The sequence below is a fragment of the Leucoraja erinacea genome, chromosome 3 (assembly GCF_028641065.1).
Source record: "Leucoraja erinacea ecotype New England chromosome 3, Leri_hhj_1, whole genome shotgun sequence".
Lineage (NCBI taxonomy): Eukaryota > Metazoa > Chordata > Chondrichthyes > Rajiformes > Rajidae > Leucoraja > Leucoraja erinaceus.
The window spans coordinates 33,953,804-33,967,071 of NC_073379.1; the positions used below are offsets into that span (position 1 = coordinate 33,953,804).

Consider the following 13,268-nt stretch of genomic DNA (forward strand, 5'->3'; position numbering starts at 1 on the left):
TAATGGTATTTCACCGGCTAGGTTAAGGAAAGAGTATTTGCAAGGGGCCAGTGAAGCCTACTTATACATTTTTGGGTATTAAATGGGGCATTATTCATAAAAGCCAAGAAAAGTACTGAGACACTCGGTTTGTATTTTTCAGTGAGCCCCAGAATGATCTGCATGTTCGCAGGCTAAATTGTTGGAATGACAATCCGCCAGGGATATTATGCAATGGTCTCTGTTAAAGTTGTTTAGTTTGTAAAAGGAAAGGTGGGCTCAATCACGATGAGTATCTTTGTCAATTGTTTGCAGATATTCAGTGTCTATGCTAGCGTGGGCATTTTGTGACCTGTCATCTCACCTTCTCTTCAAGAGGAGGCAAACCTGAGCAAAATGGCTGCCAGGTTGGTGGGCTGGTTGGTGGTGGTGATGAAGAGAGTTATCCAGTTAGCGATCTTAAATGATAAGTGCCACCAACTCCTTGTGTGAATTCTTCCAGAAAGCATGCATCTCACTATATTAATGTTTTTTTTTGTATTGTTTTCAGTTTCAGCTGATGATTGAGATAGCGTGGCCACTTTTTCTGTTCTTCATATTGATCTCCGTACGACTCTCCTTTCCTCCTCATGAACAACATGAATGTAAGTGCTAATTATCTCAGTGGCCGGGTATTTCCAGCCACAACCTTCCTATGATGGGCACTCATTCAATTTTTGTTCTAAACTTTTGATTAAATGTTTGATTGCTTTCATGTCATATCACATGCAAATTGGGACATTTCTGGACAATTCTGAAGTCAAACTGTGCTAGTTCTGTCTTCAGTGATAGCTAGAATCTGGTTAAGCTCTATATGGCTCCAGACACACCAACATCATTGCTTTTAACAGTCCTCTGATATGTCTTGTTGGTTAACAAGACTGGGCCGCAGGTCATCCAGGCCAACAACATCCACATCTACTGAAGAGTGAAATAATACATTAAGAAATACTTTAGTTTTTGGTGTTTACTACAGGAATGACAGTCATACACTGATCACAGACAGTCTAATTGTAGCGTAGTGATTTACAGGTTGGTATTGCCCGTATTTTGTGCAGTCGGACAGTACAATACTGACCTTGTACATTGCTCTCAGCACTTTGCCTTCTGCGTGACACGCTGTACAAAAAGGGTAAGCAATTAGATAAGCAATTACAGATAGCTGATATTTATGACTATTGGAAAAGGGCTGGGAGGAGTGGCTTCTAAATGCTGTGCTAACCTTTCATATTTAACCTACTTTAATCAATTTCACCAAAGCAATTTAGTATGGAGCTATGTTAATAGTCAACCTGCTGAGTTGGCTGTTATTAATCAAAAAGGATTGTGTCTAAAGGGAATGTCTGTCCTCATTCCCAAATATAATTGAGAATAAACCAGCTTTGACCCTTCCAAATAGTACACTGTTTAGAACATGTACTCCAACCAGAGGCTTCCTTGTATATGACCATTTAGTGTGTTGCATCATTTTGTTATTCTAAGTTTTCATGAGTCTGTAGAAATTTCAAGAAAGGTGCAAAAGGAATGAATTGGGAAGATAGATTTTAACAGTGTTGAATGTGATGTATCTTGTAGTGATAGTAGATGGATGATGTTTTCACTTCTTCAAAGGTGTGGAATAGAAATCGATGTAATTACTGAAAGGAATATTATCAAGAATTATAAAATCAACATGTCATGGAAAGGGATACTTTGATCCTTCAAGAATATGCTGGTTCCTTGCATCCATCCTGCATCGTGTCCTCATCACTTAAAGACCATACCCCATTGTCCTCAAACCATAATTATTGGGAATATCACATATGTGAATCAATCTAGACTTATCACGTTGTGCACCTTGTTCAAACCTCCTCTCAACCTTCTTGGTTCCAATGAGAACATCCCAGTCTCTCCAGTCTAACCCCAGAACACAAATGCTTAATTCCTGCAATTATTCCAGTAAATCTTTTATTTCCCCACTACAGAACTTTTACATCTTTCTTAAAGTGCAGCAGCCATAATTAGGCTCAGGACACTAGTTGTCTCTGTGTGTGTCTCTCTCTCTGCGCCTCTCTCTGCCTGTCCCTGCCTCCCCCCCCCGCCCCTATTTCAGGACTAAGTTCCAAAACGGAGAAAGTGAGATGAAAAAGTTATTTAAAATTGCAAGCAAGTAGTAGGATGAATAGATATGACAAAGGGAACATCTGCAAGAGTGAGACTATTACATGGGTTAATAAGGCAGATAGAGTGTTATTATCCTTCTTTATATATAGTCTATGTCACTAATAGGGCAATGGCACATGGCCAGCTGGTTAGGCTATAAAAAGTAAGGGAGAACACCTGAACCTAAATCACAGATTGACAATGGGAAGGAAAGGCTGGTTCTGAAAGAGAGAACGAGTTACAAAAGGCTGGTGAATTTGATGTTGAGTTTGAAAGACTGCAGTGTGCCCAGTTGGAGGATGAGGTGTTGTGGTATCTTGCTGTTAACTGCAATTCTCCTCATTGTTTACCACATCTGTGTCATGCACAAGTTTTGAAATTGTGCCCCACGCAACATTATACGAATGATTAATATAGAAACAGCATCGCTATCCAGCATTTACCACTGATCACACCTTCCACCAATTGGTACAACAGGAATGAATGAATGCATTCTATCTATAACTGGAGCAAGCAGTTATATGATATAGATACATCACCCATTTCTGGGGAGCATCACTATCTAATTCCTTGTGAAGTGAGGAAAATCCCCAGTAATAGAAATCTCTGGTGTAAATGCCTTTCCATATAATGAGTCACTGATCTGTGCACTGACTGGACAGCATAATATGCATGGCAAAGGAATACCATCCCCTTAATAACCAAAATAAATGGATCTGGATGTAAAAACAAAAACGGGCCAAGACAAACTCAACTGCAATAATTTTCTATTCTTTTTTTTTTGCTTAGGCCACTTCCCAAATAAGGCAATGCCTTCTGCCGGGACTCTGCCATGGATACAAGGCATCATCTGTAATGCAAACAACCCCTGCTTTCGCTATCCAACGCCCGGTGAATCTCCTGGAGTTATTGGAAACTTTGACAAATCAATGTGAGTCAACTTTCGAGACACTAATACATAGTTTGCAAGTTGATAATTCTGCATATTAAATGTCTCAAAGATCTTTGGCAGCTTTTCTGTTTAATTAAAAACCATTTCATTATGATGGAGACACAAGGAATTGCAGATGCTGGAATCGTGAGCAAAACCTGAAGTACCGGAGTAACTCAAACAGTCAGGTAGCGTCTGTAGGGAGAATGGACAGGCAACATTTTAGGTCAGGACCCTCGTTCAGTCCTGACCCAAAATGTTGCCTATCCATACCCTCCACAGATGCTGCCTGACCCACTGCGTTATTCCAGCACTTTGTTTTTCTCAAGCTTTAAGATTGCTGCATTAAAAATATAGTTTTTTACCAAAGACTCATTCATCTGGGTGATATGCACGCTAAAGTTGATAATTTGAAATCTTACTTGGTAATGTAGACCACATCAAGATGTACATGATTCTTGTTCACATCATTCGTACCAATTCATCTTTATGTGATTAAAGACAAATAGGTGGGAAAACCCGTTGGGTCAGGCAGCATCTGTAGAGAAAAATGGACAAATGACATTTCAAGGCTGAGACCGTTCTACAAAACTCTTGAAGGTTGTGGAATTGAAATGTCTGTCTATTTCCTTCCACAATGGTGCCTGACCTGCTGATTTCTTCCAGTAGTTTTTATTTTGCTCCAGATTAGTTCAGATAAATTAGTGGTGTCAAAAATATGGGATCCTGAGGTGGATTATCCCCAGTTCCCCATAAAATAAAGTCCTCTACGTAATATAGAGTTTAGGGAAACAGCGTTATTAGAGAAATAGGCCCATCAGCCCAGCGAGTCCACATCGACCATTAATCACCCATTCACACGAGTTGTAGGTTATCCCACTTTCTCATCCACATCTACACACTAGGAGCAATTTACAGAGGCCAATTAATCTACAAACCCACATATATTTGGATTGGGAGGAAACCCATATGGTCACAGGGAGAATGTGAAAACATGTATACAACACCTAAGGTCAGGATCAATCCCAGGTCTCTGGCATTGTGAGGCAGCAGCTCTTTCCGCTGCACCACTGTTTTGCCAACTGTGGTAGGGCTTAAACTCTAGTTTTCCGAGCATTCCAACACTCGTTATGGGAATCTGAAGCCGTCTGCATTTGGTCACATGACCAACACGGACCAGAGCTCCAATAGACAGAAGAACTTTATCTCAGTTGCCTGAGCAAAACTTGAATATATTGATTCATGTTTGCCTGTCATCTGTACTCCATTTTCAATATTTGGTCCCATTGAGATTTTTGAACTTTGGCAGCAGATTAGTGGAAGCAATTGAGGGTGAATAGAAACAGATGGGAATTATTTTTTATGAAATGAATAACTGTAATCAGTGATCATTTCTTTTTCCAACATTTGTTTTTTTCTTAACAAGAATCTATCTGTTCATGTTAAATTAAAGAAATTAGCTTAAGTATAAAAACAAAGTAATGCAAAAAAAGTATATAGAACTAATCTGTATTAGGGTGACTAAGTGGCTTTTCTCATTCATTTCAAGATCCCGTTGAAATGTGGGAGATTTGGCAGACTACCAGCTATTCATATTTTAAACTAAAGCCAAGGAATCTACAATATTGCATGAACAATTCTCAAATGAATAATCTTTGCAAAGCTGAGGCTCCATGCAATCCATGATTCAATTTGAACTCTATTGATAGAAATTACTTCTTTTGACAGGAAGGGGATTCAATCTGTACGTGTTCTGACCTGTATTTGTGTTTATAGAGATGGGGTTGGTTACTTTAGGAGTGAATTTAGGCAATTAAATAATTTTCCATAATTAATTTCGCAAAGAATATCAGTACACAGCAGTGTCTGACTGCAGAAAATATTAAGCAATAGAAATCGCCAATTTTTAAAATCATTTTAAACTTAAATCATATTGAAAATGTAATGTTATTAAAATTTTAGATTATCAGACTGTGTAAGAGTGTGCATAAAATGTGTGGAATGCAAAAGGCAAGACGACAGTTGTGTTTTAGTGATCAGCCGTTGTTAAAAAGATATTTGTGTCGGTTTTCAAGAAAAGGTATGTAATACCAAGTTGATCTTTCTATTTTGCATGAAGCCATTCAATCATTATTTTTCCCATTCTTTGCAGCATTTCCCGCCTGTTTCTCGATGCCAAGAAGATAATACTGTACAGCCAGAGGGATGGCAACATGGGAGCCTTCCACAAGCTATTTGAAGCTCTGAAAAGATTCAGCAACTCTACTCCAGGTACTTTGTTCAATAATTGCTTGTTCTTATCCAGGCTAACTAGTTACCTTAAGTCTTTATCTGGATTTAAAACCAGTGTTTGGTGCCTCTGACACAGTAGTCAATCAAGACAATGCAGGGGGCAGAAAGATGGTTTAACATCATATGTACACAGAGCTATTTGGACAGGTGACTAAAGTCTTTACGAGAGTGGTTCTAAGCAGTATTCTGAGCAGGATATAAGAGAGGTAGAGAGATTAAGCTTTAGACCCAGGAATCTGAAATGACAATGGTGGAGTAATGAACATTTGGGATTCTAAAGTGTCCAGATTTTTGAGGCTTGGAAAATCCTGAGGATTGCAGAACTATTATTCAATAAGTCATTGTATTTTCATATTCACAGGCAAAAATGTTTTGTGTGCTGTTGGGGGAAAACTCCCCTCCAGATTTGACCAACTTACAAAATTCCTAAGGGGTTGGACAGGCTAGATACAGGAAGATTGCTCCCGATGTTGGGGAAGTCCAGGACAAGGGGTCACAACTTAAGGATAAGGGGGAAATCCTTTGAAACCGAGATGAGAAGAACTTTTTTCACACAGAGAGTGGTGAATCTCTGGAACTCTCTGCCACAGAGGGTAGTCGAGGCCAGTTCATTGGCTATATTTAAGAGGGAGTTAGATGTGGCCCTTGTGGCTAAGAGGATCAGAGGGTATGGAGAGAAGGCAGGTACGGGATACTGAGTTGGATGATCAGCCATGATCATATTGAATGGCGGTGCAGGCTCGAAGGGCCGAATGGCCTACTCCTGCACCTAATTTCTATGTTTCTATGTAACTGTTGTTTGACTCTCCCAACCTTTTGATTGCTACATTTCATTTTTGTGTGCACTATCCTACTTGACTTCTCTATTATAAGTTAGGATGGAAAGCAGAGGACTCTTCCATTCCAGATAGTTATGTCCTAGTTTCAGCCCAACTATCTTGTGTGCCACTGAGAGAACATAACACTGTCAGATATTGCATCTATTAAAGGAATTGCTAACACACGGTTCAATGTATTTTCTCAACTGGACATTAGGCATTATTTTGAAGAAGAATAGGAGAATCAGAATTAAAGGACAGTCTTATAGGAAAGAGATGAGGATGAATTTATTTCATCAGGAGGTGGTGAATGTGTGGAATTCTTGGCCACAGAAGGTTGTGGAGGCTTTTGGTGGATAGATTTAGGGCTAAGCAGGGCTCTCACTTAACTTTTTTTCCCTGTTGCCAGCCGGGCAACCTTGGCAGCTTTTTATGTTGCCAAATGACAGTTTAGGTGGTCATTTAAGACGGTTTGCATGACGCGTGTGATAATGTGCTTGTACGAAGTGCGTAGTTAACAGACGGAATTATGCTCAATGAAGCATTCACATATTATTTTTGCTTCAAATAAAGTCACAAACTAAACATATTCACCAATCAAGACATGATATATACCACAATGACATGCAGAAAATTATAATACAGTATCCCGACTCTTTTTACACATTGCAATTCATGCAATTTCTATTAGTTCTTTCCACTTCCAAACAAAAATGTGGTTGGATTATTCAGTGTATAATCAACCCGTGTCAATAAATCCTGGACCATGGTCACGTATATGCTTAACCATGCACACTACAGATTGATGCAAGCATGTTTTCTGTGAAGGACCAAACATTACCATGACATGGCCATAGCATGGGTCGTTATTGCTATTGTTACAGAAACACTCTCACTTCCCACATAATTTATCCATAACATTTTATGATAATAGCTGTTAAAACCGACTATACCCATCTGACAGGTTAAACATTACACTAACTGACAAGAGATGGCCAAAGGACATAGCTGCAGCAAATGTTCTTTTGGTAACATGTTTAAATGTGTCAAAACGCCACATTACCGGACATTCAGATTAGATGTATGTGTTGTGAACAGTAATGAAGATACACAGTTTGTACGCAAAAAAAATATATTGATAAACGCTGTTTTCATCATTCCAACTTCAGAATTAACGTTAAAATTTCAACTGAAATATCTCCTGACCAAATTTATGATGTATATGACCGACTGTAGAAGTAAAACCTGGATAAATCCAATGTATAGTTGTGAATGTTGCTCATTAAACAACTAGAGTACTGATACTCCATATTAAGACCATTGATTTGCCTTTAAAATGAATTCTGTAATAACGTGTCAATGGTAGCAGTGACAATCGAACACTGCTGTTTTAATGTTTCACGTTTTCACAATTTAATTCATCCATCTTTATGGACTAAAGCAAATAATAACATTGGGATTGCATTTGATTGCATTCCATTATAAAACATAGTCAATGTTCACACTGAAAACATTTCCAGCACAATAGGGTCGGGGGTGGGGGGGGTTGTGAATCGGTGTGGGGTGGATAGATGGCGGTGGGGGAGGAGGGGAATGAGGGCAATTGGTGCAGAATGGATGGATTGAGGCAGGTGAATTAGTATGTGTGTGTGTTGGAGTATGTAAAATTATAAGGAGAGAGCACGGGGCATGTCAGTGGTGTTGAATGGGGGGGAACAGTACAGGATGAATGGGGTAGACAAAAATGCTGGAGAAACTCAGCGGATGAGGCAGCATCTATAGAGCGAAGGAAATAGGCAATGTTTTGGATCGAGATCCTTCTTCAGACTGTTCCCCCCCCATTCTTCTTAAATGGGGGGGATCAGTACAGGATGGGTGGAGGGGGGGGACAGCGCAGGATAAATGGGGGGGGGGGGCACAGGATGAATGGGGGGAATCACGCAGGATGAATGGGGGGGGGAGCGTGCTGATAATGGGGGGGGGAGGGGTATAGGATGAATGAGGGGATCAGTATAAGATGAATGGGTGATCAGTAGAGGATGATTGGGAGGTTGGCAGGAGAATCAATGCGAGGTGCATCGGGTGGAGGGGGCCATACGAGAGAGAGAGAGAGGGGAAGGGGCAGAGGAGATGGGGAGGAAGGAAGGCAAGCGCTCCTCAGACAACATTGCCCCGCTGCCTTGGGATCTCCTTGCCACCGCCTCCCCTCCTCCTCCTCCTCCAGCCATCAGCAATGTGTGGGGCCGAGCGGTGCATCTCAAAGATCCTATAGCTATAGAATCTTTGGTGTAGCTGCTTCAGACGGCGGAAGGAGGCCTCCCCCTCCCTCCCTGCGAGAGGGTTTGTTTTGAAAGTGGTTATTGCCGTTAGCGGATTTGCAAGCAGCGGTCACTATCGGGGCGTGCGGGAAGAGGAGGAGATGGAGCCGCTGTCGCGGCTACTTCTGCTGCTGTGTGGGGCCTGTCATTCGCTCTGACCCTTCATCACCACGCACCTAGTATCTTTGCCCCGCAATTCAGCCGTCGCCGACACAAAATATCACGTCCCTTTTCTCCAGAGATGCTGCCTGACCCGCTAAGTTACTCCAGTTTTTTTTATGTTCATCTTCGGTATAAACCAGCATCTGCAGTGCCAAGCCGGGCAAAATGACTCGCCGTTTAGGTTGCCCGGTGGAACATTGGGTGGTCATTGATACCTGGGCAACCATTAATTTCGAGCCCTGCAGAGATAGATAGATTTGTGATTAGTACGCGTGTTAAAGGTTATGGGGATTATGCAGGAGAATGGGGTTAGGAGGGAGATAAAGATCAGCCATGATTTAATGGTGTAGGCTTGATGGGCTGAATAGCCTAATTCTGCTCATCTGTTTAGATCTTATTACGTTATCTGGTGATGATCATGTTGGTGTTAATAGGATGTTACTGTGTCTCAATTTCCAACATTGCAATGCCTGTACTTTACAATGACTAATTTGCTTGCTATGGGGAAATGTTGACCTGAAAGTCACATTATAATGAAAACACTGTAAATAATCAGCAGGACAGGCAGCATTTGTGAAGAGAGAAAAACCTGAGTTAATGTTTCAGACGATGACCTTGTATCCGTTTTGACTCAAACAGGGAAGATTAGATATCTTGGCAATTTCTAACAGACCATCTCTCATCGTTCCAATAATGGTTTTCCATCTCTACCGCCCTCATTCATCTCCCCTCTATTTATACTCCTGCAGACAGATTGGTTTTGACTAAGCAAACATTCATCAACCTTTCTTGGATGGTGCAAACCATATTAGTACCACCTAAATCTGTTTGTCTCCTTCCTCTCTTCTGTTCTCTCCATCTTTTCTCTCTTTGTTTTCTCATTTTTAATCAACATATAAAATCATTTTCTTTCTCTACTTGTTGAATACATCCACTTTTTCCTGCTATTATTTTCAGTTTCCAACATCATTAGTCGAGTTGTTTATCTGTAATTAGAAATGCTTCTTTCTGTGCCTGACACTACTGGAGTCACACAGCACAGAACCAAGCCCTTTGGCCCAACTTGTCTATGCCAACCATGATTCCCCATCTGAGTTAATCCCACCTCCCTGTATTTAGCCTTAAACCTTTTTGTTGTGTCCATGTACCTGTCCAAATGGCTTTTGAATGTTGATATAGTACCTGCTTCAACCACATCCTCTGACATCATGTTCAAGAAGGAACTGCATATGCTGGAAGATCAAAGGTACACAAAAATGCTGGAGAAACTTCCGTCTGAAAAAAGGGTTTCGGCCCGAAACGTCACCTATTTCTTTTGCTCCATAGATGCTGCTGCATCCGCTGAGTTCCTCTGACATCATGTTCCATACATCCACCGTCCTCTGTGGAAACATTTGCCCCTTGGTTTTGTATTAAATCTTGCCCCTCTCGCCTTAAACCTATGCCGTCTAGTATTTGACATTTCCATCAAGGAGGCGAAAAACCTGAGACTTTCTACATTGTGAGGTTATCCACTTTGGTAGCAACAACAGGAAGGCAGATTACTATCTAAATGGCGTCGTTGAGAAAAGGGGAAGTACACAGGATCTGGGGGTCCTTGTTCATCAGTCTATGAAAGTAAGCATGCAGATACAGCAGGCAGTGAGGAAAGCAAATGGCATGTGGGCCTTCATAACAAGAGGAATCGAATATTGGAGCAAATAGGTCCTTCTGCAGTTGTACAGAGCCCTAGTGTGACCACACCTGGAGTATTGTGTGTAGTTTTGGTCCCCTAATTTGAGGAAGAACATTCTTACTATTGAGGGAGTGCAGCGTAGGTTTTCAAGGTTAAATCCAGGATGGAGGTTCTGTCATATGCTGAGAGAATGGAGCAGCTGGGCTTGTACACTCTGGAGTTCAGAAGGATGAGAGGATATCTCATTGAAACATATAAGATTGTTAAGGGTTTGGACACGCTCGAGGCAGGAAACATGTTCCTGACGTTGGGGGAGTCCAGAACCAGGGGCCACAGTTTAAGAATAAGGAGTAAGCCATTTGGAACGGAGATGAGGAAACACTTTTTCTCACAGAGAGTTGTGAGTCTGTGGAATTCTCTGCCTCAGAGGGCGGTGGAGGCAGGTTCTCTGGATGCTTTCAAGAGAGAGCTAGATAGGGCTCCTAAAAATAGTGGAGTTGGGGGATATGGGGAGAAGGCAGGAACGGGGTACTGATTGGGGATGATCAGCCATGATCACATTGAATGGTGGTGCTGGCTCGAAAGGCCAAATGGCCTACTCCTGCACCTATTGTCTTTGGCTATTGTCATTGCTCTGGTCATTTTATAACTTTCTTGGCTTCTCCAAAGAACACTCCAAAGAAAACAATCTACACAGTATTAGCTTTATCCTACCTTGCCCTTCCCTGTGCTCATCATGTTGAGATTTTTTATAGAACAGGGTGAACCTTAACTCTTGAAATATTTCAACTTTACCTGTATCCACATGCCATAAACAACTTGGGAAGCCACTTTAGCCCATCAGATCTGTGCCAGTTCACAGAACAGTCCCATTGCCCAATAATATTCCTTGCAGCTTATTTTCCTCATGCTCTCATCAAGGCTCCCCAGACTGTTACCTATCACCCGCACCATGGGCAATTTACAGTGGCCAATTAACCTTCCAACCTGCATGTTTTTGGGATGTGGGTGGAGGCTGAAGCACTTGGGGCAAGCTCTCATGGTAACTGGAAGAACATGCAAACTACAAACGGATGGCACTGGAGGTCAGTATTGAACCTGGGTCACTGTAGCTTTAAGCCCGCAGCTCTGCTTGCTGAGCCACTGTGCAAACCACTTGCAATTAAAGCAAGTGTAGAATAACTCGGAAAGGATTAAGGGCCAAGCCATTTGCTCCCATCAGTTTCTGGCTTGTGGTGCAAGTTAAAGCTATCCTTTTCCTGAAAAGACGTGACACATAACCTAATGTGATTTAAAAAATAATAGTTTCTAGAAGGGATGTTTATCTAAGTCCACTGTCCTTGCCCTTAAACCCTTTGACTGATTTGAGATAAAGAAGGCATAGCATGGTATGATCTTTGTGTACACATCCAGCTACTTCTGCTTTGTAATATCAGTCAAATAAAGTACGGGGTTTGTGTGCTCTTTTATCTAATTTATTTATTTATTTATGTTAGAAGTACAATAATGTGGTACCACAGTACCTAATACTTACTAACATATTACATTTCCTATCCAACTTCTTATTTTTAATTTAATAATAAAACAGAAGGAAGAAAAAGAGAGATTATCAGAGTGTTGCGTGAAATAGTAAGATAGCCCAAAAGAAGAAAGAAGTATGCGAAAAGAGAGAGAGATGGAAAAGAAGAAGTAAAAAGAGAAAGAAACAAGTAGAGAAAAAAAAAGATTGAAAGCGATATACCTAAAATGTTACCTATTTAATGTAACCTAATGTGATTAAACTAGTTCCTAGAAGGGATGTTTATCCCAGTCCACTGTCCTTGCCCTTAAACCCTTTGACTGATTTGAGATAAAGAAGGAGGCGTAGCATGGTATGATCTTTGTATACACATCCAGCTACTTCTGCTTTGTAATTATCAGTCAAATAAAGTACGGGGTTTGTATGCTCAGTAGAATTCTGGCCAAAGTACATCCGGTCCAGATTTGAGGAACAAACCCTCAGCAAAATGCTATGTTGTGTAATCTGTTATCTTGAGTTTGTGCTGACTGGACAGTAAACATCCCAGGACACAGTTTGCTTCCATGCCAAGAATAACACTGCATTCTGCAAAACTAACAAGAGTGTGGGTGGATTTTAATTCCCCCCATTTAAAATTATGAATGTCGATTGTGGTAGAGGAGGATTGGCAGATTTGGGACACACTTCCACCTTATCCAGTATTCCAACTTGTTTGTGATCTCTTTCTCTCCATTGTGAGCAGAAAGTGAAAGGTTCTGGCACTCATATGGTGCTTTTAATGACCTCCCATGAAATAGCTGTGAAGATCGGAAACTTGGAAATAGGACAATTAATTTTCATCTCTGAAGTCCATAATGCACCAATGACCATATGAAGTTCTTTATGATGTCAATTATGGGATAACTATCAACTCTGGACTTTGGGATCCCTGTTTTTTCGTTTACGTCCAACATGAGCAGATGTGACTTCAGTTTAACATACAGTAATGTACAAATGGCAGCAGCTCTTCAGTACAACCTACTGAGTATTTTCTGTGTTCAAAACACTTGAATGGCACTGAACCTCAATGTGCTGATTTAGAGGTTTTAGGTGCCTTGGACTGGGTCACAGTTAACACTGCCAGTGGAGCATTAATGCCATTGACATGTGGCTTGCCAATGTATACCTAGGGTTTTCTGTATTTGTCTTCCATCTACATGCTGATGATTACTTGAGATGAAAATCCACCCCAGTGTTGTAGAATAGAGATGCTTCCAGGTTCCACTCAATTTCTTCTTGAATCGACAAATAGGCAGGGATAGAGATAAAGTGTTGCAGTAACTCAGCGGGTCAGGCAGCATCTCTAGAGAAAATTATTAGGTGATGTTTCATGTCAGGACCCTTCTTCAGACGG

The 13,268-nt window shown here is 41.0% G+C and overlaps 1 protein-coding gene across 1 annotated transcript in view; it reads left to right on the forward strand.

Moving 5' to 3' along the window:
* LOC129695446 (phospholipid-transporting ATPase ABCA1-like) overlaps positions 1-13,268 on the forward strand; it is a 142,230-nt gene that overhangs the window by 32,938 nt on the left and 96,024 nt on the right. Inside the window, exons 3-5 of the mRNA XM_055632404.1 lie at positions 530-623; positions 2,950-3,091; positions 5,244-5,362. Of these exons, the coding sequence (XP_055488379.1) occupies positions 530-623; positions 2,950-3,091; positions 5,244-5,362 (355 nt within the window). The remainder of the gene's footprint in view (positions 1-529; positions 624-2,949; positions 3,092-5,243; positions 5,363-13,268) is intronic.